Source organism: Coregonus clupeaformis, chromosome 27, assembly GCF_020615455.1.
Source record: "Coregonus clupeaformis isolate EN_2021a chromosome 27, ASM2061545v1, whole genome shotgun sequence".
Taxonomy (NCBI): Eukaryota; Metazoa; Chordata; class Actinopteri; order Salmoniformes; family Salmonidae; genus Coregonus; species Coregonus clupeaformis.
This window is the reverse complement of record NC_059218.1, coordinates 42659040-42684693: the sequence shown is the minus strand read 5'-3', so window position 1 is coordinate 42684693 and position 25654 is coordinate 42659040. Positions and strand designations below refer to the sequence as shown.

Genomic DNA, 25654 nt, shown 5'->3' with positions numbered 1-25654 from the left:
TCAAGGAAAAGCTTGACAGCCCTACAAAATAGAAATGTGATTAATTTTTGGGCCAGGGATTCAGGACTCTCGTCTTTGAATAAACTCATGAAGGGACAGGGTTTGTATCTTTGTTGTAACCCTTAGCGTGAATGATTATCCTATGAAGGTTCATGACACACCTAAAGCCTGATTCACACCAATGGGCAAGAAAGGAGAGATGGGAAGAGGAGAGGAGAGAGGGGAAGAGGAGAGGAGAGGGGGAAGAGGAGAGCTGTTTACAATTTGGGTTATTTGGAAACCCATTGGTAAATATTGGGACAGAACACACGCTATGTTCTTTTGACAGAACCAGTCGGGTTGCGTGAATAACATGGGATTAAATGTAACCGTCATTTGGCTTAATTTAACCATCATGCTGGGTTGACCAAGCACCTAATCCTAATCTAATCTAATCTTTAGGTTATTTTCAGGAGGCGTGGCTTATTAGGGGGCGTGGCTTTCAGATAGATCATATTGGCGATCCGTGATAGTAAATGTCCTTCCTGTTCATCAAATGTACATTCTTTTTTGGGTTATTTTTTGAATTCTGGAAAATGTAGATGATTTATTACAAATTATAATAAAGGTAATTAATAACTAGCAGGCCGCGACCGGGAGAAAGAAAACAACCCAACTAAGTGACCCAACACCTGCAACCCAGCAGTTGGGTTAACCAAACAACCCAGTTATTTATTGAGTGAACTATGGAGGATGCATAACCAGGCCAGCCAAATACAGATGGGTTTGGCTCAGAGTGAATTACAAGGTCATAACCAGGCCAGGTTTGGCTCAGTGTGAATTACAAGGTCATAACCAGGCCAGCCAAATATAGCTGGGTTTGAGTCAGTGTGAATTACAAGGTTCATGGTTCACTCTGATTCACCTCTGTACAGAGCCGGCTGCAGAACGAATCAGTTGGACAAGCCTTTGATGTCCATTGGCAGGCATTTTTTTCACGGGACCTACTATGTGTGCACGCGCTTGCACGTTCACTATTTTTTTTAAATGGGTGCTATAGGAAAAACCATAGGCAGCTCGTGAGTTTCAAGTTTGGGGAAGCTTACAATTTATCCTACCATTTCTACCGATCTGGGTTCCAGTTATGATAATTTAAAAAAATGCGCATTTTCATGGAACGGTTTCATTTCAATAATAACGTTTTAATTTCTCCAAATCATTGTCACGTGGTTAATCATACAAATCTGAAGTAAATGTTAAAATAAATCTAAAAGTTAAAATTTAACTAAGGCGAGAGCACCAGCCTCTGCCATATGGACACATTGATACACTGTGATCCATTGGCGGCTAAAGAAATGAGTTCAGAGATAGCCTATAGAACTCAGAGAGAGCCTATAGAACAGAGAGAGAGCCTATAGAACAGAGAGAGAGCCTATAGAACTCAGAGAGAGCCTATAGAACTCAGAGAGAGAGCCTATATAACAGAGAGAGAGCCTATAGAACAGAGAGAGCCTACAGAACAGAGAGAGAGCCTATAGAACTCAGAGAGAGCCTATAGAACTCAGAGAGCCTAAGAACAGAGAGAGCCTATAGAACAGAGAGAGAGCCTATAGAACAGAGAGAGAGCCTATAGAACTCAGAGAGAGCCTATAGAACAGAGAGAGAGCCTATAGAACTCAGAGAGAGCCTATAGAACTCAGAGAGAGAGCCTATATAACAGAGAGAGAGCCTATAGAACAGAGAGAGAGCCTATAGAACTCAGAGAGAGCCTATAGAACTCAGAGAGAGAGCCTATAGAACAGAGAGAGAGCCTATAGAACAGAGAGAGCCTATAGAACTCAGAGAGAGCCTATAGAACTCAGAGAGAGAGCCTATAGAACAGAGAGAGCCTATAGAACTCAGAGAGAGCCTATAGAACTCAGAGAGAGAGCCTATAGAACAGAGAGAGCCTATAGAACTCAGAGAGAGCCTATAGAACTCAGAGAGAGCCTATAGAACTCAGAGAGAGCCTATAGAACTCAGAGAGAGCCTATAGAGCTCAGAGAGAGCCTATAGAGCTCAGAGAGAGCCTATAGAGCTCAGAGATAGCCTATAGAACTCAGAGATAGCCTATAGAACTCAGAGAGAGAGCCTATAGAACTCAGAGAGAGCCTATAGAACTCAGAGAGCCTATAGAACTCAGAGAGAGCCTATAGAACTCAGAGAGAGCCTATAAAACTCAGAGAGAGCCTATAGAGCTCAGAGATAGCCTATAGAGCTCAGAGATAGCCTATAGAACTCAGAGATAGCCTATAGAACTCAGAGAGAGAGCCTATAGAACTCAGAGAGAGCCTATAGAACTCAGAGATAGCCTATAGAGCTCAGAGAGAGCCTATAGAGCTCAGAGATAGCCTATAGAGCTCAGAGATAGCCTATAGAGCTCAGAGATAGCCTATAGAGCTCAGAGATAGCCTATAGAGCTCAGAGATAGCCTATAGAGCTCAGAGATAGCCTATAGAACTCAGAGATAGCCTATAGAACTCAGAGATAGCCTATAGGCCACTGCAGCAGTAAGTCTATGACTTCATCATCACTAAGTAAAGTAAATATTACTCCGCCTGTCTGCCTCCCTTTCTATCTGTCTTGACTTGAGCTATTGCTAGTGAAGTGCAACATTGTATCAAATCATCAACTGGGTCCGGCTCGAAGCTGTCACTAGCGAACATGCAACATTGTATCAACTAGCCTATTCCGGGCCCTCAGAGTTTCCCGCGCCAGTGAGCTCAGGACAGACAGCAGTTTTTTTTTAAATGACGTTTCCACTGGATATATGGGATCATCAGATCATGAAATGTTGCTCTTTCACACCGAGGCCTGGTGAAAAAAAGACTGTGAAGCTCTGCTTATTAGTGCTGGACGTGGTGAGTTATGACAATCAAAAAATCAGACATCGCCAAAATGGGCACTTTCCAAATGTTTCATGCAGCATCCCAGGTAGTCTTCTGTGCGTGATCTGGCGCGTGCACTCCCTCAACGATTTGCCATTGTGTTTTAGGTCATTGTCCTGCTGAAAGATGAATTCATCTCCCAGTGTCTGTTGGAAAGCAGACTGAACCAGGTTTTACTCTAGGATTTTGCCTGTGCTTAGCTCCATTCCATTTATTTTCTATCCTGAAAAACTCCCCAGTCCTTAACGATTACAAGCATACCCATAACACGATGCAGCCACCACTATGCTCGAAAATATGGAGAGTGGTACTCAGTAATGTGTTGTATTGGATTTCCCACAAACATAACACTTTGTATTCAGGACAAAAAGTTAATTTCTTTGCCACATTTTTTATAGTATTACTTTAGTGCTTTGTTGCAAACAGGATACATGTTTTGGAATATTTGCATTCTGTACAGGCTTCCTTATTTTCACTCTGTCATTTAGGTTAGTATTGTGGAGTAACTACAATGTTGCTGATCCATCCTCAGTTTTCTCCTATTACAGCCATTAAACTCTGTAACTGATTTAAAGTCACCATTGGCCTCGTGGTGAAATACCTGAGTGGTTTCCTTCCTCTCCGGCAACTGAGTTAGGAAGGACGCATGTATCTTTGTAGTGACTGGGTGTATTGATACATCATCCAAAGTGTAATTAATAACTTCACCATGCTCAAAGGGATATTCAATGTCTGCTTTTTTTTTTTTTTCACCCATCTACTAATCGTTGCCCTTCTTTGCGAGTCATTGGAAAACCTCCCTGGTCTTTGTGGTTGAATCTGTGTATGAGATTCACTGCTCGACTGAGGGACCTTACAGATAATTGTATGTGTGGGGTACAGAGATGAGGTAGTCATTCAAAAACTCATGTTAAACACAATTATTGCACACAGAGTGAGTCGATGCAACTTATTATGTGACTTGTTAAGCACATTTTCACTCCTGAACTTTTTTTAGGCTTGCCATAACAAAGGGGTTGAATACTTATTGACTTAAGACATTTCAGCTTTTCATTTGTTATTCATTTATAAACATTTCAAAATATATAATTCCACTTTGACATTATGGGATATTATGTGTAGGCCAGTGACCAAACATCTCAATGTAATCCATTTTAAATTCAGGCTGTAACACAACAATGTGGACAAAATGAATCCTTTCTGAAGGCACTTTATGTGTCCAACTCATTCCACGCAGGGACGAGTGTCTGCAGGTTCTCTCCCCTCCCTTGGACTTGATTGATGAATTAAGGTCACTGATTAGTCAGGAACTCCCCTCACCTGGTTGCCTAGGGCTTAGTGAGGAACTCCCCTCACCTGGTTGTCTAGGGCTTAGTGAGGAACTCCCCTCACCTGGTTGTCTAGGGCTTAGTGAAGAACTCCCCTCAACTGGTTGCCTAGGGCTTAGTGAGGAACTCCCCTCACCTGGTTGTCTAGGGCTTAGTGAGGAACTCCCCTCACCTGGTTGTCTAGGGCTTAGTGAAGAACTCCCCTCACCTGGTTGCCTAGGGCTTAGTGAGGAACTCCCCTCACCTGGTTGCCTAGGGCTTAGTGAAGAACTCCCCTCACCTGGTTGTCTAGGGCTTAGTGAGGAACTCCCCTCACCTGGTTGCCTAGGGCTTCTCCCCTCACCTGGTTGCCTAGGGCTTAGTGAAGAACTCCCCTCACCTGGTTGTCTAGGGCTTAGTGAGGAACTCCCCTCACCTGGTTGCCTAGGGCTTAGTGAGGAACTCCCCTCACCTGGTTGCCTAGGGCTTAGTGAGGAACTCCCCTCACCTGGTTGCCTAGGGCTTAGTGAGGAACTCCCCTCACCTGGTTGCCTAGGGCTTAGTGAGGAACTCCCTCACCTGGTTGCCTAGGGCTTAGTGAGGAACTCCCCTCACCTGGTTGCCTAGGGCTTAGTGAGGAACTCCCCTCACCTGGTTGCCTAGGGCTTAGTGAGGAACTCCCCTCACCTGGTTGTCTAGGGCTTAGTGAGGAACTCCCCTCACCTGGTTGTCTAGGGCTTAGTGAGGAACTCCCCTCACCTGGTTGCCTAGGGCTTAGTGAGGAACTCCCCTCACCTGGTTGCCTAGGGCTTAGTGAGGAACTCCCCTCACCTGGTTGCCTAGGGCTTAGTGAGGAACTCCCCTCACCTGGTTGTCTAGGGCTTAGTGAAGACAGCCCAGGTCTAGACCAAAGAGGCTACATTACCAACCTCTTTGAAGAGGTTCATGAAGCGCGGTCCGAAGCGCCAGGGTTTGTGTCGGTGACACTGCAGGGAGCTGACCGTCATCTGAGTGGCTCGCTGTGATGCCACGGCAACCATGAAAACCGCATCATACATCAACGCTGCCTCCGTCTGGAACCAGGATCACATGGAGGAGAGAGGTTAAAACATTTAGGTTAGTTAAGGTTAGTTACATTACATTAATTATGTAGGTTAGTTAGGGGCTTTGGCATCTGTTACATTAAATCACAGATAACATTTTAAAAAATCAAAACGTTTGTGTGTGTGTGTGTGTGTGTGTGTGCATGCATGCCTTTGTGTGTATGTGTGTGTGTGTGTGTGTGTGTGTGTGTGTGTGTGTGCATGCCTGCGTGCATTCATTAGTGTGTGTGTGCGTGCGCATGCATGCCTTTGTGTGTATGTGTGTGTGTGTGTGTGTGTGTGTGTGTGTATTCTAACCGTCATAACTCCATCCATTAATCCACTCTCCTGTTTAGGTGGAGCCTGAAGCCTCTCCAGAGACCACTTCTCCATGGTGGAGGCTACATAAGGGTCGTCTATATTCAACAGCCTGAAACCTGTCATATTAACCCCACTGTAGCGATAAGGTTCCAGGTCTAACGCAAACAGATCCTAGAGATGGACGGATGGGGAGAGAGAGGGAGAGGGGGAAGGGGGTTGGAGGGGGTGGGGAGAGAGGGCGAGAGTGGGGGGGGAGGGGGAGAGGGGGAGAAGAGAGGGTGAGAGAGGGGGAGGGAGAGAAGAGAAGAGAGGGGGAGAGCGGGGAGAGAGAGGGGGAGAGAGAGGGGGAGGGAGAGAAGAGAGGGGGGAGAGAGAGGGGAGGGAGAGAAGAGAAGAGAGGGGGAGAGCGGGGGAGAGAGAGAAAGAGGGGGAGAAGAGGGGGCAAGAAGGGGAAGGGGAGAAGAGAGGGGGAGAGAGAGGGGGAGGGGAGAGAGGGCGAGAGCAGGGGGAGGAAGAGAGGGCGAGAGCGGGGGAGAGAGAGGGGAGGGAGAGAAGAGAGGGCGAGAGCGGGGGAGAGAGAGGGGGAGAGAGAGGGAAGTATAGCAAGGGAGAGGGAGATTAAGAATAAAGAGACCTTTAATGAAATGGAAGATGATGTGTCTGAACAACTACAGTGAGGGAAAAAAGTATTTGATCCCCTGCTGATTTTGTACGTTTGCTCACTGACAAAGAAATGATCAGTCGGTAATTTTAATGGTAGGTTTATTTGAACAGTGAGAGACAGAATAACAACAACAAAATCCAAAAGAACGCATGTCAAAAATGTTATAAATTGATTTGCATTTTAATGAGGGAAATAAGTATTTGACCCCCTCTCAATCAGAAAGATTTCTGGCTCCCAGGTGTCTTTTATACAGGTAACGAGCTGAGATTAGGAGCACACTCTTAAAGGGAGTGCTCCTAATCTCAGCTTGTTACCTGTATAAAAGACACCTGTCCACAGAAGCAATCAATCAATCAGATTCCAAACTCTCCACCATGGCCAAGACCAAAGAGCTCTCCAAGGATGTCAGGGACAAGATTGTAGACCTACACAAGGCTGGAATGGGCTACAAGACCATCGCCAAGCAGCTTGGTGAGAAGGTGACAACAGTTGGTGCGATTATTCGCAAATGGAAGAAACACAAAATAACTGTCAATCTCCCTCTGCCTGGGGCTCCATGTAAGATCTCACCTCGTGGAGTTGCAATGATCATGAGAACGGTGAGGAATCAGCCCAGAACTACACGGGAGGATCTTGTCAATGATCTCAAGGCAGCTGGGACCATAGTCACCAAGAAAACAATTGGTAACACACTACGCCGTGAAGGACTGAAATCCTGCAGCGCCCGCAAGGTCCCCCCTGCTCAAGAAAGCACATATACAGGGCCGTCTGAAGTTTGCCAATGAACATCTGAATGATTCAGAGGAGAACTGGGTGAAAGTGTTGTGGTCAGATGAGACCAAAATGGAGCTCTTTGGCATCAACTCAACTCGCCATGTTTGGAGGAGGAGGAATGCTGCCTATGACCCCAAGAACACCATCCCCACCGTCAAACATGGAGGTGGAAACATTATGCTTTGGGGGTGTTTTTCTGCTAAGGGGACAGGACAACTTCACCACATCAAAGGGACGATGGACGGGGCCATGTACCGTCAAATCTTGGGTGAGAACCTCCTTCCCTCAGCCAGGGCATTGAAAATGGGTCGTGGATGGGTATTCCAGCATGACAATGACCCAAAACACACGGCCAAGGCAACAAAGGAGTGGCTCAAGAAGAAGCACATTAAGGTCCTGGAGTGGCCTAGCCAGTCTCCAGACCTTAATTACATAGAAAATCTGTGGAGGGAGCTGAAGGTTTGAGTTGCCAAACGTCAGCCTCGAAACCTTAATGACTTGGAGAAGATCTGCAAAGAGGAGTGGGACAAAATCCCTCCTGAGATGTGGGCAAACCTGGTGGCCAACTACAAGAAACGTCTGACCTCTGTGATTGCCAACAAGGGTTTTGCCACCAAGTACTAAGTCATGTTTTGCAGAGGGGTCAAATACTTATTTTAAGATGCAAATCAATTTATATCATTTTTGACATGCGTTTTTCTGGATTTTTTTGTTGTTATTCTGTCTCTCACTGTTCAAATAAACCTAGCATTAAAATTATAGACTGATCATGTCTTTGTCAGTGGGCAAACGTACAAAATCAGCAGGGGATCAAATACTTTTTTCCCTCACTGTATATGTTATTAACATTTATATTCTGTTTTTTACAGTTTATAAAAGTGCACATTCAGAGCTTCATAATAATAATAATAATAATAATATGTAACATTTGCAATTTAGCAGACAATTCTATCTAATGGTATATCATACACTGTAATTGGAGATGTTATGCTACTAGAAATGTTGACGAGTGAGTCAGGAATTCAGAGCTCACCAATGTAGTGAAGAAGAAATGGTGGTATTCTGTCATCATTCCCATCGAAGAGAGCTGCGTAGGAAAGAAGAACTAGACAGTAGTAGACAGTCCTCAACAGACTCCCACTGGGAGGTTGTCCTCAACAGACTCCCACTGGGAGGTTGTCCTCAACAGACTCCCACTGGGAGGTTGTCCTCAACAGACTCCCACTGGGAGGTTGTTCTCAACAGACTCCCACTGGGAGGTTGTTCTCAACAGACTCCCACTGGGAGGTTGTTCTCAACAGACTCCCACTGGGAGGTTGTTCTCAATAGACTCCCACTGGGAGGTTGTTCTCAACAGACTCCCACTGGGAGGTTGTCCTCAACAGACTCCCACTGAGAGGTTGTCCTCAACAGACTGGGAGGTTGTCCTCAACAGACTCCCACTGAGAGGTTGTCCTCAACAGACTGGGAGGTTGTTCTCAACAGACTCCCACTGGGAGGTTGTCCTCAACAGACTGGGAGGTTGTTCTCAATAGACTCCCACTGGGAGGTTGTTCTCAACAGACTCCCACTGGGAGGTTGTTCTCAACAGACTCCCACTGGGAGGTTGTCCTCAACAGACTCCCACTGGGAGGTTGTCCTCAACAGACTGGGAGGTTGTTCTCAACAGACTCCCACTGGGAGGTTGTCCTCAACAGACTCCCACTGGGAGGTTGTCCTCAACAGACTCCCACTGGGAGGTTGTTCTCAACAGACTGGGAGGTTGTTCTCAATAGACTCCCACTGGGAGGTTGTTCTCAACAGACTGGGAGGTTGTCCTCAACAGACTGGGAGGTTGCTCTCAATAGACTCCCACTGGGAGGTTGTTCTCAACAGACTCCCACTGGGAGGTTGTTCTCAATAGACTCCCACTGGGAGGTTGTTCTCAACAGACTCCCACTGGGAGGTTGTCCTCAACAGACTCCCACTGGGAGGTTGTCCTCAACAGACTGGGAGGTTGTTCTCAACAGACTCCCACTGGGAGGTTGTCCTCAACAGACTCCCACTGGGAGGTTGTCCTCAACAGACTCCCACTGGGAGGTTGTTCTCAACAGACTGGGAGGTTGTTCTCAATAGACTCCCACTGGGAGGTTGTTCTCAACAGACTGGGAGGTTGTTCTCAACAGACTCCCACTGGGAGGTTGTTCTCAACAGACTCCCACTGGGAGGTTGTTCTCAACAGACTCCCACTGGGAGGTTGTTCTCAACAGACTCCCACTGGGAGGTTGTTCTCATTATAAAACATCAATAACTTTTTGAAAACTGCAGGAAAACCAAAAAGGCAATTAGCTTCACATCTCTCCCCTCTGGTGCCCAGTGTGTGTGTGTGTGTGTCAAGTGTGTGTGTGTGTCCAGTGTGTGTCTGTGTGTGTGTGTGTGTGTGTGTGTGTCCAGTGTGTGTGTGTGTGTCCAGTGTGTGTATGTGTGTGTGTGTGTGTGTGTGTGTGTGTGTGTGTGTGTGTCCAGTGTGTGTGTGTGTCCAGTGTGTGTCTGTGTGTGTGTGTGTGTGTGTGTGTCCAGTGTGTGTGTGTGTGTGTGTGTGTGTGTGTGTGTGTGTGTGTGTGTGTGTGTGTGTGTGTGTGTGTGTGTGTGTGTCCAATGTGTAGGGATGTAGGGATAACAGCACCATTTTTTTCTGTATGTACTGAACTGTAGAGAGTGTTGGGAAGAGTGGAATCATCTTATGCTGAGCTAGATTCCAACTATACAACCAGAATCAGCCTGTGTAACAGAGTACGTCTTGAGAACTACAACCAGAATCAGCCTGTGTAACAGAGTACGTCTTGAGAACTACAACCAGAATCAGCCTGTGTAACATAGTACATTTAGTCTCTGAACCTCACTGGGTGCAAAGCCTTCTGAGCCCAAAGATAAGTCTGCACACACAAAGGTACTTTAGCTATCACTCCACAAAGCTGCGTTAGCTATCACTCCACAAAGCCGCGTTAGCTATCACTCCACAAAGCCGCGTTAGCTATCACTCCACAAAGCTGCGTTAGCTATCACTCCACAAAGCCGCGTTAGCTATCACTCCACAAAGCCGCGTTAGCTATCACTCCACAAAGCTGCGTTAGCTATCACTCCACAAAGCTGCGTTAGCTATCACTCCACAAAGCTGCGTTAGCATCCACAAAGCTGTGTTAGCTATCACTCCACAAAGCTGCGTTAGCTATCACTCCCACAAAGCCGCGTTAGCTATCACTCCACAAAGCCGCGTTAGCTATCACTCCACAAAGCCGCGTTAGCTATCACTCCACAAAGCCGCGTTAGCTATCACTCCACAAAGCTGTGTTAGCTATCACTCCACAAAGACGCGTTAGCCATCACTCCACAAAGCCGCGTTAGCTATCACTCCACAAAGCCGCGTTAGCTATCACTCCACAAAGCTGCGTTAGCTATCACTCCACAAAGCCGCGTTAGCTATCACTCCACAAAGCTGCGTTAGCTATCACTCCACAAAGCCGCGTTAGCTATCACTCCACAAAGTCGCGTTAGCTATCACTCCACAAAGCCGCGTTAGCTATCACTCCACAAAGCCGCGTTAGCTATCACTCCACAAAGCCGCGTTAGCTATCACTCCACAAAGCCGCGTTAGCTATCACTCCACAAAAGCCATGGTCCTGTGCTATCTGAGTATCTCAGCGCCAGCGTGGTAGGGTCAGGGTCAGGGTCAGGGTTAGGGTCAGGGTCAGGATCAGGGTCAGGGTTAGGGTTAGGGTCAGGGTCAGGGTTAGGGTCAGAGTCAGGGTTAGGGTCAAGGTCAGGGTTAGGGTTAGGGTCAGGGTCAGGGTCAGGGTTAGGGTCAGGGTTAGGGTCAGGGTCAGGGTCAGAGTCAGGGTTAGGGTCAGGGTCAGAGTCAGGGTCAGGGTCATGGTTAGGGTCAGGGTCAGGGTCAGGGTCAGGGTTGGTACCTGTTTGAGTATCTCTGCGGAGGTGCGGTAGGAGCAGTCAAACAAGATATAGTACTCTTTGTCTTTCTTCATCTCCTTCAGAAGAGGTCTGGCATCAATCTCTCCAGGTGGAAGCTGCCGTATCCTGATCTTCAGGTTCAACTTAGACGGAGCCTTGATCAACTCCTGCATCCGCATCAGACCTGGAACACAACATATCATACAATATAGTATGGTTAGACCTAGTAGCATCAGACCTGGAACACAACATATCATACAATATAGTATGGTTAGACCTAGTAGCATCAGACCTGGAACACAACCAATAACAATATAGTATGGTTAGATCCATATTAGTATCCCTGCCTGAGGTTGCACCCAGCTGAGGTTCTATGGTTGTACCCAGCTGAGATTCTATGGTTGCACCCAGCTGAGGTTCTATGGTTGCACCCAGCTGAGGTTCTATGGTTGCACCCAGCTGAGGTTCTATGGTTGTACCCAGCTGAGGTTCTATGGTTGCACCCAGCTGAGGTTCTATGGTTGCACCCAGCTGAGGTTCTATGGTTGCACCCAGCTGAGGTTCTATGGTTGCACCCAGCTGAGGTTCTATGGTTGCACCCAGCTGAGGTTCTATGGTTGCACCCAGCTGAGGTTCTATGGTTGTACCCAGCTGAGGTTCTATGGTTGCACCCAGCTGAGGTTCTATGGTTGCACCCAGCTGAGGTTCTATGGTTGTACCCAGCTGAGGTTCTATGGTTGCACCCAGCTGAGGTTCTATGGTTGCACCCAGCTGAGGTTCTATGGTTGCACCCAGCTGAGGTTCTATGGTTGCACCCAGCTGAGGTTCTATGGTTGTACCCAGCTGAGGTTCTATGGTTGCACCCAGCTGAGGTTCTATGGTTGCACCCAGCTGAGGTTCCATGGTTGCACCCAGCTGCGGGCCCATATTCATATTTTGCCCAGGTATTGTTTGGGTATGCATCCCAAATGACACCCTATTCCCTGTGCACTACTTTTGACCAGGGACCATAGGGCTCTATGTAGGGGATAGGGTACCATTTGAGACGCATCCATAGCGTCTGAATTAAACTGTCCTACTTGCAATAAGAACAATGAACACAGATTAGTCTTGAGGAATGTTTTATGAGAGAGAGAGAGAGAGAGAGAGTGACTCCTCTCTTTTTGTTTTCTCATGATTTGGTTGGGTCTCTGGGTCTCTCTGTGTGTGTGTGTCTCTGTGTGTGTCTCTCTCTGTGTGTGTGTGTGTCTCACTCACTCACACACATTTAGAAACCAGACCAAAGTCGTAGCAGGCCATGTTGGCTCAGACCAGAGAACCAAGTGAAAATCTGTTGGACGCCACTTAGAGAACAGATGGTAGAGGCTGGGTGACCTCTGGTACTGACATACACAACAAGCCCCTCATATAGCGGCAGGTAGCTTAGTGGTTAAGAGCGTTGTGCCAGTAACCTAAAGGTCGCTGGTTCTAATCCCCGAGCCGACTAGGTGAAAAATCTGTATATGTGCCCTTGCTCAAGGCACTTAAACCTAATTGCTCCTGTAAGTCGCTCTGGATAAGAGCATCTGCTAAATGACAAAAAAAAAAGAACAAAAAAAAAATTATTTAAACGACTAATTAAAAAATATATATATGAAAGGATTTACATTTACGTCATTTAGCAGACGCTCTTATCCAGAGCGACTTACAAATAGGTGCATTTACCTTATAGCCAGTGGGATAACCACTTTACAATTGTTTTTATTTATTTTTTGGGGGGGGTGGGTTGAGGTAAGGGGGGGGGGTAGAAGGATTACTTTATCCTATCCCAGGTATTCCTTAAAGAGGTGGGGTTTCAAATGTCTCCGGAAGGTGGTGAGTGACTCCGCTGTCCTGGCGTCGTGAGGGAGCTTGTTCCACCATTGGGGTGTCAGAGCAGCGAACAGTTTTGACTGGGCTGAGCGGGAACTATGCTTCCGCAGAGGAAGGGGAGCCAGCAGGCCAGAGGTGGATGAACGCAATGCCCTCGTTTGGGTGTAGGGACTGATCAGAGCCTGAAGGTACGGAGGAATTGTACCACAGAATTAATAGCTATATATACAGTACATACAGCTGAAGTCGGAAGTTTGCCACCTGTGTCAACATTCACTTCGGTTGGAGTCATTAAAGCTCGTTTTTCAACCACTCCACAAATGTATTGTTAACAAACTATAGTTTTGGCAGGTCGATTAGGACATCTACTTTGCGCATGACACAAGTAATTTTTCCAACAATTGTTTACAGACAGATTATTTCACTTATAATTCACTGTATCACAATTCCAGTGGGCCAGAAGTTTACATACACTAAGTTGACTGTGCCTTTAAACAGCTTGGAAAATTCCAGAAAATTATGTCATGGCTTTAGAAGCTTCTGATAGGCTAATTGACATCATTTGAGTCAATTGGAGGTGTACCTGTGGATGTATTTCAAGGCCTACCTTCAAACTCAGTGCCTCTTTGCTTGACATCATGGGAAAATCAAAAAAATCAGCCAAGACCTCAGAAAAATAATTGTAGACCTCCACAAGTCTGGTTCATCCTTGGGAGCAATTTCCAAATGCCTGAAGGTACCACGTTCATCTGTACAAACAATAGTACGCAAGTATAAACACCATGGGACCACGCAGCCGTCATACCGCTCAGGAAGGAGACGCGTTCTGTCTCCTAGAGATTAACGTACTTTGGTGGGAAAATTAGCAAATCAATCCCAGAACAGCAGCAAAGGACCTTGTGAAGATACTGGAGGAAACAGGTACAAAAGTATCTATATCCACAGTAAAGCGAACCCTATATCGACAACCTGAAAGGCCGCTCAGCAAGGAAGAAGCCACTGCTCCAAAACCGCCATAAAAAAGCCAGACTACGGTTTGCAACTGCACATGGGGGCAAAGATCGTACTTTTTGGAGAAATGTCCTCTTGTCTGATGAAACAAAAAATAGAACTGTTTGGCCATAATGACCATCATTATGTTTGGAGGAAAAAGAGGGTAGCTTGCAAGCCGAAGAACACCATCCCAACCGTGAAGCACGGGGGTGGCAGCATTATGCTGTGGGGGTGCTTGCTGCAGGAGGGACTGGTGCACTTCACAAAATAGATTGCATCATGAGGAAGGAAAATTATGTGGATATATTGAAGCAACATCTTAAGACATCAGTCAGGAAGTTAAAGCTTGATCGCAAATGGGTCTTCCAAATGGACAATGACCCCAAGCATACTTCCAACGGTGGCAAAATGGCTTAAGGACAACAAAGTCAAGGTATTGGAGTGGCCATCACAAAGCCCTGACCTCAATCCTATAGAAAATGTGTGGGCAGAACCAGTGGCGGCTCCTGAAAAAATTCTCAGGAGGGGCAATTTTTCTGATGATTTAGGTGACCTACACACATTTTAAAAAAGATATGTCCAGCAACAACATGAAGACAGGGGCAGCATATAAGTCAATACCAGAAGCATTTATTGACTGATCTCAAAAGTGTTGGCTTACCAGGGTTGGTGGAGCCCTCAGTTTCATCTTTGCCTCGCAAAGCTAACTCAAACACTCCGCAAAACTTCACACACTGGATTAGCCGGCTGAGGATGTGGCGGTTCTTGCTAATGTCGTAGTAAATATATTTGTTATAGTGAATATGGAATATGATATGTTGAGTAAAATGTTGTGCTAAGATCTATTTAGGTCAGGAGCTGGTTATAAGTTCTGTTCCTATCCAATAACAATGGACAAAAGGGTCCTATCTTGTCAGCCTTGTCAGCAGGTGGCCAAGGACAACACCCACGCCATAGGCCTCTCAGTTCTTCCAACTCACGAGTTCTTGCTCTGAGGACACACACACACACAAACACACACACACACACATCATCACTGTTAAACACACACACACACACACACATCATCACTGTTAAACACACACACACACACACACACACACACAAAAATCCCCTCTCTTAGGCTGAACATTTGAAGACAGAGAACCCGACTCAGAGCCAATGCAACAGTGACAGTAGCCTGGAGGGGACCTCGCCAACTCATCAGGACCAATCAGAAGATCAGAACTACTAGATTCAACCTACTTCATTTATTGCATAAAATGTCTGCACACAATGTTTCGGGGCTCTCTTCAGATAATAATAATAATAATAATAATATGCCATTTAGCAGACGCTTTTATCCAAAGCGACTTACAGTCATGCGTGCATACATTTTTGTGTATGGGTGGTCCCGGGGATCGAACCCACTACCTTGGCGTTACAAGCACCATGCTCTACCAGCTGAGCTACAGAAAGTGGATACTCATGGATGCGCATCGCAATTGTAAAATGTCAACACAATTGGAGACACCACGTCATTTTTGGAGACATGTTATTGACAGTAAACTATTGTAGATGCGACTGCTAACTAAATAAAACATTTTAGCTGGCTAGCTAATCATCTTAGCTAAATGTGGGGCAAACAATTCAGTTATTTACCGTTAATTTGAGGGATTGGGGTGAAAGAAATCGAGTTACATAGTGATACTTTACGATATACTGTATTGACAATATCGCAATATTTTAGCGCTAGTTGGCTGTACCTGCACCAAAACACCATTATTGTTCCTTCATAGCTTGTTCTCAATCTTTTCACATTGGGAGCCAATTTGTTTTCAGCACTTTTATTTCCATGACTGATCAAAACTCGTTCTCATGGCTTTCTGATCCCTCTGCAACAGACATATGGTGCGCAATAAAATCACAGTATCGAATCGCAATACGTATAGAATCATGAGACTCGCAATGCTGATGCATATATCTTATCGTGAGGTTCCTGGCAATTCCCAGCCCAAGTTCATTTGCCACAACAAATCTCTTCGCTAGCAAACGCGATGTCTTCTCCAAAACGGCAATGTGTCTCCAGCAATGTTTACTTTTTTGACGTTCTATGGCATCTCCACTTTCCAAGCATATATGACCACATGTAATATTTTGGTAAGTGATGCAAATAGTGAACTATGTAGGGCCAGGATGTAAAATATATGTAGCTGCAGCAATTTCTCTTATCTGATATGGTAAGTAATGGGGCTTAATTTATAGCTCCCTAAGAGTTTGACGAACGGGTCCGTGAACGCGATTCCAGATATCTTTACCTCTGAATAAACTGCCTTTATTATACCATATCCACCCTGTCCAAAGTCTCTACTTGGTCTCAGTTCTCCAGTAAACTTGTGATTATCAACACTAACCTCATCGTTGTGGCGGCGGACAGCTAGCCTGTATCCCTCATCCAGTTGAGTGAGTGGCAATGTCTTTTTTCGTTCGTACCAATTTTTGGAAAATCCTCGGGTGTAGGACTTTCCGCCTTTAGTAGAAACCTGTTGAATTATTAAATTTGGTCTGGGAGGTCCTAATTGTTTCGTTGCCAATTTATCTTCATTTGTTCGCCGACAAAAAGGAACTTCTTTCAAACAATCCGCTCTTTTCTCAGTTACGTTCATGGTTACGTAACGTATGACGAAAGCGCGTAAGTGCAAGCCCACAGACACCCATTGAGATTGTATTGAAGGCTCTGAAATTTGAAAAAATAGATTTTACATGGGAGTCTATGACAGACTTCTGGGCGATTTTCAACCTGACTGAAATCGCCCCAAAAGGGGGGGGGAGCCATTTGAAGCACGACTTTAGCCTGATTCGACATTTAGTGGCAGTGTGGCACTGTGGCAGATCAGACGTATAGATTACAACACTGATAACTACTGTTGCTGTGATATAATTGATTAGAAAAAAAATCCCTTCCTTTTCCTGTTTGGCAGTGCGTCGCCCATATTGCCCTATTGAACAGGCCGCCCCTGGGCAGAACTGAAAAAGCGTGTGCGAGCAAGGAGGCCTACAAACCTGACTCAGTTACACCAGCTCTGTCAGGAGGAATGGGCCAAAATTCACCCAACTTATTGTGGGAAGCTTGTGGAAGGCTACCCAAAACATTTGACCCAAGTTAAACAATTTAAAAGGCAATGCTACCAAATACTAATTGAGTGTATGTAAACTTCTGACCCACTGGGAATGTGATGAAATAAATAAAAGCTGAAATAAATCATTCTCTCTAGTATTATTCTGACATTTCACATTCTTAAAATAAAGTGGTGATCCTAACTGACCTAAGACAGGGAATTTTTACTAGGATTAAATGTCAGGAATTGTGAAAAACAGAGTTTAAATGTATTTGGCTAAGGTGTATGTAAACTTCCGACTTCAACTGTATCTCCATGGGATACACACTGAATTAATAGTTATATATACAGTATACTGTATATCTCTATGGGATACACACTGAATGAATAGCTATGATACAGTATATACAGTACTGTTCAAAAGTTTGGGGTCACTTAGAAATGTCCTTGTTTTCGAAAGAAAAACAATTTTTTCGTCCATTAAAATAACATCAACTTGATCAGAAATACAGTGTAGACATTGTTCATGTTGTAAATGGCTATTGTAGCTGGAAATGGCAGATTTTTTATGGAATATCTACATAGAAACAGACGCCTCACAGGTCCTCAACTGGCATCTTCATTAAATAGTACCCGCAAAACACCAGTCTCAACGTCAACAGTGAAGCGGCGACTCCGGGATGCAGACCTTCTAGGCAGAGATGCAAAGAAAAAGCCATATCTCAGACTGCCCATTTTAATCTTTTATTTTTATTGGCCAGTCTGAGATATGGCCGTTTCCAGCTACAATAGCCATTTACAACATGAACAATGTCTACACAGTTTTTCTGATCAATTTGATGTTATTTTAATGGACAAAATAATTGCTTTTCTTTCGAAAACAAGGAAATGTCTAAGTGACCCCAAACTTTTGAACGGTAGTATATATATATATATATACAGTGGGGAAAAAAAGTATTTAGTCAGCCACCAATTGTGCAAGTTCTCCCACTTAAAAAGATGAGAGAGGCCTGTAATTTTCATCATAGGTACACGTCAACTATGACAGACAAAATGAGGGAAAAAAATCCAGAAAATCACATTGTAAGATTTTTAATGAATTTATTTGCAAATTATGGTGGAAAATAAGTATTTGGTCAATAACAAAAGTTTCTCAATACTTTGTTATATACCCTTTGTTGGCAATGACACAGGTCAAAAGTTTTCTGTAAGTCTTCACAAGGTTTTCACACACTGTTGCTGGCCCATTCCTCCATGCAGATCTCCTCTAGAGCAGTGATGTTTTGGGGCTGTCGCTGGGCAACACGGACTTCCAACTCCCTCCAACGATTTTCTATGGGGTTGAGATCTGGAGACTGGCTAGGCCACTCCAGGACCTTGAAATGCTTCTTACGAAGTCACTCCTTCGTTGCCCGGGCGGTGTGTTTGGGATCATTGTCATGCTGAAAGACCCAGCCACGTTTCATCTTCAATGCCCTTGCTGATGGAAGGAGGTTTTCACTCAAAATCTCACGATACATGGCCCCATTCATTCTTTCCTTTACACGGATCAGTCGTCCTGGTCCCTTTGCAGAAAAACAGCCCCAAAGCATGATGTTTCCACCCCCATGCTTCACAGTAGGTATGGTGTTCTTTGGATGCAACTCAGCATTCTTTGTCCTCCAAACACGACGAGTTGAGTTTTTACCAAAAAGTTCTATTTTGGTTTCATCTGACCATATGACATTCTCCCAATCCTCTTCTGGACCATCCAAATGCACTCTAGCAAACTTCAGACGGGCCTGGACATGTACTGGCTTAAGCAGGGGGACACGTCTGGCACTGCAGGATTTGAGTCCCTGGCGGCATAGTGTGTTACTGATGGTAGGCTTTGTTACTTTGGTCCCAGCTCTCTGCAGGTCATTCACTAGGTCCCCCTGTGTGGTTCTGGGATTTTTGTTCACCGTTCTTGTGATCATTTTGACCCCACGGGGTGAGATCTTGCGTGGAGCCCCAGATCAAGGGAGATTATCAGTGGTCTTGTATGTCTTCCATTTCCTAATAATTGCTCCCACAGTTGATTTCTTCAAACCAAGTTGCTTACCTATTCCAGATTCAGTCTTCCCAGCCTGGTGCAGGTCTACAATTTTGTTTCTGGTGTCCTTTGACAGCTCTTTGGTCTTGGCCATAGTGGAGTTTGGAGTGTGACTGTTTGAGGTTGTGGACAGGTGTCTTTTATACTGATAACAAGTTCAAACAGGTGCCATTAATACAGGTAACGAGTGGAGGATAGAGGAGCCTCTTAAAGAAGAAGTTACAGGTCTGTGAGAGCCAGAAATCTTGCTTGTTTGTAGGTGACCAAATACTTATTTTCCACCATAATTTGCAAATAAATTCATTAAAAATCCTACAATGTGATTTTCTGGATTTTTTTCTTCTCAATTTGTCTGTCATAGTTGACGTGTACCTATGATGAAAATTACAGGCCTCTCTCATCTTTTTTAAGTGGGAGAACTTGCACAATTGGTGGCTGACTAAATACTTTTTTTCCCCACTGTATATATATATATATATATATATATATATATATATATATATATACACACACACACACACACACACCAGTCAAACGTTTGGACACACCTACTCTTTCAAAGTTTTTCTTTATTTCTACGATTTTTTACATTGTAGAATAATAGTGAAGACATCAAAACTATGAAATAACACATATGGAATCATGTAGTAACCAAAAAAGTGTTAAACAAATCACAATATATTTTACATTTGAGATTCTTCAAATAACCACCCTTTGCCTCGATGACAGCTTTGCATACTCTTGGCATCCGAATGCACCGAATGCACTTTATATATCTATGGGATACACAATACAAACTACGTCTAACCACCTTGGTCCAGGGGCATTATGGCTAATTATTATGGCTAATCGTTATGGCTAATCGTTACGGCTAATCGTTACGGCTAACCGTTACGGCTAATCGTTACGGCTAACCGTTACGGCTAACCGTTACGGCTAACCGTTACGGCTAACCATTACGGCTAAATGGTACTCCCTATTTCCTACATTCCCTATGTCAAAAGTAGTGCACTATATAGAAGTTGGGACGCAGCCAAGGTCATCCTTACTCTGACAGATGTACCAAGGATAAGACATGAGAAGGGGGAGGGTGGGGGGGTCCTTCCTGCCGTCGCTTAGGTAACATGTGGCTAAATCGTCAGCTTGGTAACATCTGGCTGTGGATAGCCTACTGAGATAAGACCTGGGTGTGTCAACAAGACAATCTCTCACTCTTTTGCTCTATACTGTCATCATTTTCTCTCTTTCTGTTTATTTCTATTCCCTCTCTCTATTCTCTCTGTATCCCTCTCTGTTCTCTCCCCCTCTCTCTCTCTGTTCTCTCCCCCTCTCTGTTATCTCCCTCTCTCTCTCTCTCTCTATTCTCTCCCCCTCTCTCTCTCTGTTCTCTCCCCCTCTCTCTCTCTGTTCTCTCCCCTTCTCTCTCTCTCTGTTCTCTCCCCCTCTCTCTCTCTGTTCTCTCCCCCTCTCTCTCTGTTCTCTCCCCCTCTCTCTCTCTGTTCTCTCCCCCTCTCTGTTCTCTCCCTCTCTCTCTCTCTCTGTTCTCTCCCCCTCTCTCTCTCTCTTCTCTCCCTCTCTCTCTCTCTCTCTGTCTGAAATGGTGTTAACCAAGGAGGACTTGAAGCATCTGGTGTGATCCTCGTTTCAAAGTTATTTTAAAATGTTTTACTCATTGTCAAGACATGGTGCAGGTTGTCTGCCTGTTTTGATGTATTCCATATTTTGGGTTAGTTTTATCTTCTTCATATTATGGAGAGAAGTCTCTCTACCTACCTACAGATTGACCTTTCACCCCAAAAAAAATAATACAGAGGAATAAACAACATCATCCATCCACCGTGACATTTCTGCTACCAGACCCCATCATCCCTGGGTCACACAGACAGCACAGTGTGTGTGTGTGTGTGTAGACTGGTGTGTATGAAACACTGGGATTGCATTGGACAGATAAGAGTAGCATTCAGTCAACAGGAAAACATTCATCCAACTGGACGTCTACTGGTGTCTACTTGTCGACCGGAAATATACAATGTTTTACTCATTCTCACAAACACACAAGAATGCACAGGGATATAGACTGGGATATAGACTGGGATATAGACTGGGATATAGACAGGGATATAGACTGGGATATAGACTGGGATATAGTCTGGGATATAGACTGGGATATAGACTGGGATATAGACTGGGATATAGTCTGGGATATAGACTGGGATATAGACTGGGATATAGACTGGGATATAGACTGGGATATAGACAGGGATATAGACAGGGAAATAGACTGGGATATAGACTGGGATATAGACTGGGATATAGGCAGGGATATAGACAGGGAAATAGACTGGGATATAGACTGGGATATAGACTGGGATATAGACTGGGATATAGACAGGGATATAGACAGGGAAATAGACTGGGATATAGACTGGGATATAGACTGGGATATAGACTGGGATATAGACTGGGATATAGGCAGGGATATAGTCTGGGATATAGACTGTGTTATCCTCGTAGACCTTCCAATTGAAGATCACTATGTCCAGTATGGATCTGGAGATGGCAGTGTACAGGTTGTGTGTGTGTGTGTGTGTGTGTGTGTGTGTGTGTGTGTGTGTGTGTGTGTGTGTGTGTGTGTGTGTGTGTGTGTGTGTGTCTGAGTGCACTCCTACCTGTGTTATCTTCGTAGACCACCGTGAGGCTCTTCCACTTAAAGAAGGTCACTATGTCCAGGATGGCCCTGGAGATGGCAGTGTATTCTGGGTAGAGATTGATGTAGAATGTGTCTCTGTTGTCCACTGACGGGTGTTTCCAGCGCGTCTGGATGTGTGGTACCTTTAGTTGGGACAAACAATTCAATGTTGATTTTCATTTGATTGTATTCTCCTTTCTATTTCTAATGTTGTGAACACAACGTATAGGAAGATGGTCGGGATAATGTCATAAACACAACGTATAGGAAGATGGTCGGGATAATGTTGTAAACACAACGTATAGGAAGATGGTCGGGATAATGTTGTAAACACAACGTATAGGAAGATGGTCGGGATAATCAGTAACATAACAATGCAAAATATCAGTATAATAAGTACGTGTCTGTAAAACATCAGTATAATAAGTAGATGAATATAAAACATCAGTATAATAAGTAGATGAATGTAAAACATCAGTATAATAAGTAGATGAATGTAAAACATCAGTATAATAAGTAGATGAATGTAAAACATCAGTATAATAAGTAGATGAATGTAAAACATCAGTATAATAAGTAGATGAATGTAAAACATCAGTATAATAAGTAGATGAATGTAAAACATCAGTATAATAACTAGATGAATGTAAAACATCAGTATAATAAGTAGATGTCTGTAAAAACATCAGTATAATAAGTAGATGTCTGTAAAAACATCAGTATAATAAGTAGATGAATGTAAAACATCAGTATAATAAGTAGATGAATGTAAAACATCAGTATAATAAGTAGATGAATGTAAAAACATCAGTATAATAAGTAGATGAATGTAAAAACATCAGTATAATAAGTAGATGAATGTAAAACATCAGTATAATAAGTAGATGAATTTAAAACATCAGTATAATAAGTAGATGAATGTAAAAACATCAGTATAATAAGTAGATGAATGTAAAACATCAGTATAATAAGTAGATAAATGTAAAACATCAGTATAATATGTAGATGAATGTAAAACATCAGTATAATAAGTAGATGTCTGTAAAAACATCAGTATACTAAGTAGATGTCTGTAAAAACATCAGTATAATAAGTAGATGAATGTAAAACATCAGTATAATAAGTAGATGAATGTAAAAACATCAGTATAATAAGTAGATGAATGTAAAACATCAGTATAATAAGTAGATGAATGTAAAACATCAGTATAATAAGTAGATGAATGTAAAACATCAGTATAATAAGTAGATGAATGTAAAACATCAGTATAATAAGTAGATGAATGTAAAACATCAGTATAATAAGTAGATGAATGTAAAACATCAGTATAATAAGTAGATGAATGTAAAACATCAGTATAATAAGTAGATGAATGTAAAACATCAGTATAATAAGTAGATGAATGTAAAAACATCAGTATAATAAGTAGATGAATGTAAAACATCAGTATAATAAGTAGATGAATGTAAAACATCAGTATAATAAGTAGATGAATGTAAAAACATCAGTATAATAAGTAGATGAATGTAAAACATCAGTATAATAAGTAGATGAATGTAAAACATCAGTATAATAAGTAGATGAATGTAAAAACATCAGTATAATAAGTAGATGAATGTAAAACATCAGTATAATAAGTAGATGAATGTAAAACATCAGTATAATAAGTAGATGAATGTAAAACATCAGTATAATAACTAGATGAATGTAAAACATCAGTATAATAAGTAGATGTCTGTAAAAACATCAGTATAATAAGTAGATGTCTGTAAAAACATCAGTATAATAAGTAGATGAATGTAAAACATCAGTATAATAAGTAGATGAATGTAAAACATCAGTATAATAAGTAGATGAATGTAAAAACATCAGTATAATAAGTAGATGAATGTAAAAACATCAGTATAATAAGTAGATGAATGTAAAACATCAGTATAATAAGTAGATGAATTTAAAACATCAGTATAATAAGTAGATGAATGTAAAAACATCAGTATAATAAGTAGATGAATGTAAAACATCAGTATAATAAGTAGATAAATGTAAAACATCAGTATAATAAGTAGATGAATGTAAAACATCAGTATAATAAGTAGATGAATGTAAAAACATCAGTATAATAAGTAGATGAATGTAAAACATCAGTATAATAAGTAGATGTCTGTAAAAACATCAGTATACTAAGTAGATGTCTGTAAAAACATCAGTATAATAAGTAGATGAATGTAAAACATCAGTATAATAAGTAGATGAATGTAAAAACATCAGTATAATAAGTAGATGAATGTAAAACATCAGTATAATAAGTAGATGAATTTAAAACATCAGTATAATAAGTAGATGAATGTAAAAACATCAGTATAATAAGTAGATGAATGTAAAACATCAGTATAATAAGTAGATAAATGTAAAACATCAGTATAATATGTAGATGAATGTAAAACATCAGTATAATAAGTAGATGTCTGTAAAAACATCAGTATACTAAGTATATGTCTGTAAAAACATCAGTATAATAAGTAGATGAATGTAAAACATCAGTATAATAAGTAGATGAATGTAAAAACATCAGTATAATAAGTAGATGAATGTAAAACATCAGTATAATAAGTAGATGAATGTAAAACATCAGTATAATAAGTAGATGAATGTAAAACATCAGTATAATAAGTAGATGAATGTAAAACATCAGTATAATAAGTAGATGAATGTAAAACATCAGTATAATAAGTAGATGAATGTAAAAACATCAGTATAATAAGTAGATGAATGTAAAAACATCAGTATAATAAGTAGATGAATGTAAAACATCAGTATAATAAGTAGATGAATGTAAAACATCAGTATAATAACTAGATGAATGTAAAACATCAGTATAATAAGTAGATGAATGGGCGACCAAGGGTCGTCTGTTCTTTCGACCAATCAATTGGTCGGAATTTTTAAAACGTGTATTTTTCCAAATATAGACACATCCTATTTACATTTACATTTTAGTCATTTAGCAGACGCTCTTATCCAGAGCGACTTACAGTTAGTGAGTGCATACATTTTCATACTGGCCCCCCCCCGGGAAACGAACCCACAACCCTGGCGTTGCAAGCGCCACGCTCTATCAACTGAGCTACACGGGGATCCTACGTGTTGTAATCAAATCAACTATATTCACTGAGCTTTAAGCACACCGTTTTGATTAAATAATTAAAAAGACACACAAATGACGAGAGGGAGTCCGACCAGTATTAGATTTTGTTGTGCCCCGGGGCGGGTTCAGATTCGCTGCGCTGTGTTAAAACGAAGACAGTGAGTGACCGTGTGACTAGCACCCGTTGTCTCTCTCGCTCTCTCTCCTCCCTGCTTCAGCAGCGACCGCCTCAGTGTTTTATCGCGCTGTCCGTGTTGCTGGAGCTGCAACATAATTATAGCCATTTCTGACTGAAAAGTCGCTCATTTGTTTAGGTAAAAACATTTGCCTATTCCCTCAACCCTTGCTCTCTTTACGTGACACACGTGCGCATCGCATAGCACTTGACCAATAGGGTCTGACCTAATCGCATATCACAATCACGTCAATAAATTGGTTATAAACTCTGAACACCGTAACAGCGAAATGGATGCAGAGGACATGACAAATAAACTTGAAAAACGGGGGGTGTTTAGGCTAGCTCATTAAGGTAAAGAGGAAGTGAGATGTGTGGAATAAATGTGAGATAAAGACAAAATAAGGTATGGAGAAGCGTGTCGGCCATATTATGTGTGCCAAACAGATGCTGTTAGATTACAATATCCTTTTTCGGACTGTTTGGAACAATGTAAACAACGTAAATACATTAAAAGCATAACAGAGAGTCTGTTGTAATGTTGTTGTTTTTTTGTTAAGCCTTTATTACAGCAAATACTAAAAACGGTCACATTAATTCGTGATTGCAATTTCCCAAATGGAAAGG

At 42.6% G+C, this 25654-nt stretch overlaps 1 protein-coding gene across 1 annotated transcript in view; it reads right to left on the bottom strand.

The window, feature by feature from the left end:
- The window catches only part of grik1a (glutamate receptor, ionotropic, kainate 1a), an 81867-nt gene that overhangs the window by 16807 nt on the left and 39406 nt on the right, over nt 1-25654 (bottom strand). The window contains exons 4-8 of the mRNA XM_041851459.2: nt 21688-21850; nt 11005-11186; nt 8088-8141; nt 5614-5787; nt 5143-5286 (exon numbers count right to left, since the gene is read on the bottom strand). Coding sequence (XP_041707393.2) covers nt 5143-5286; nt 5614-5787; nt 8088-8141; nt 11005-11186; nt 21688-21850 — 717 coding nt within the window. The remainder of the gene's footprint in view (nt 1-5142; nt 5287-5613; nt 5788-8087; nt 8142-11004; nt 11187-21687; nt 21851-25654) is intronic.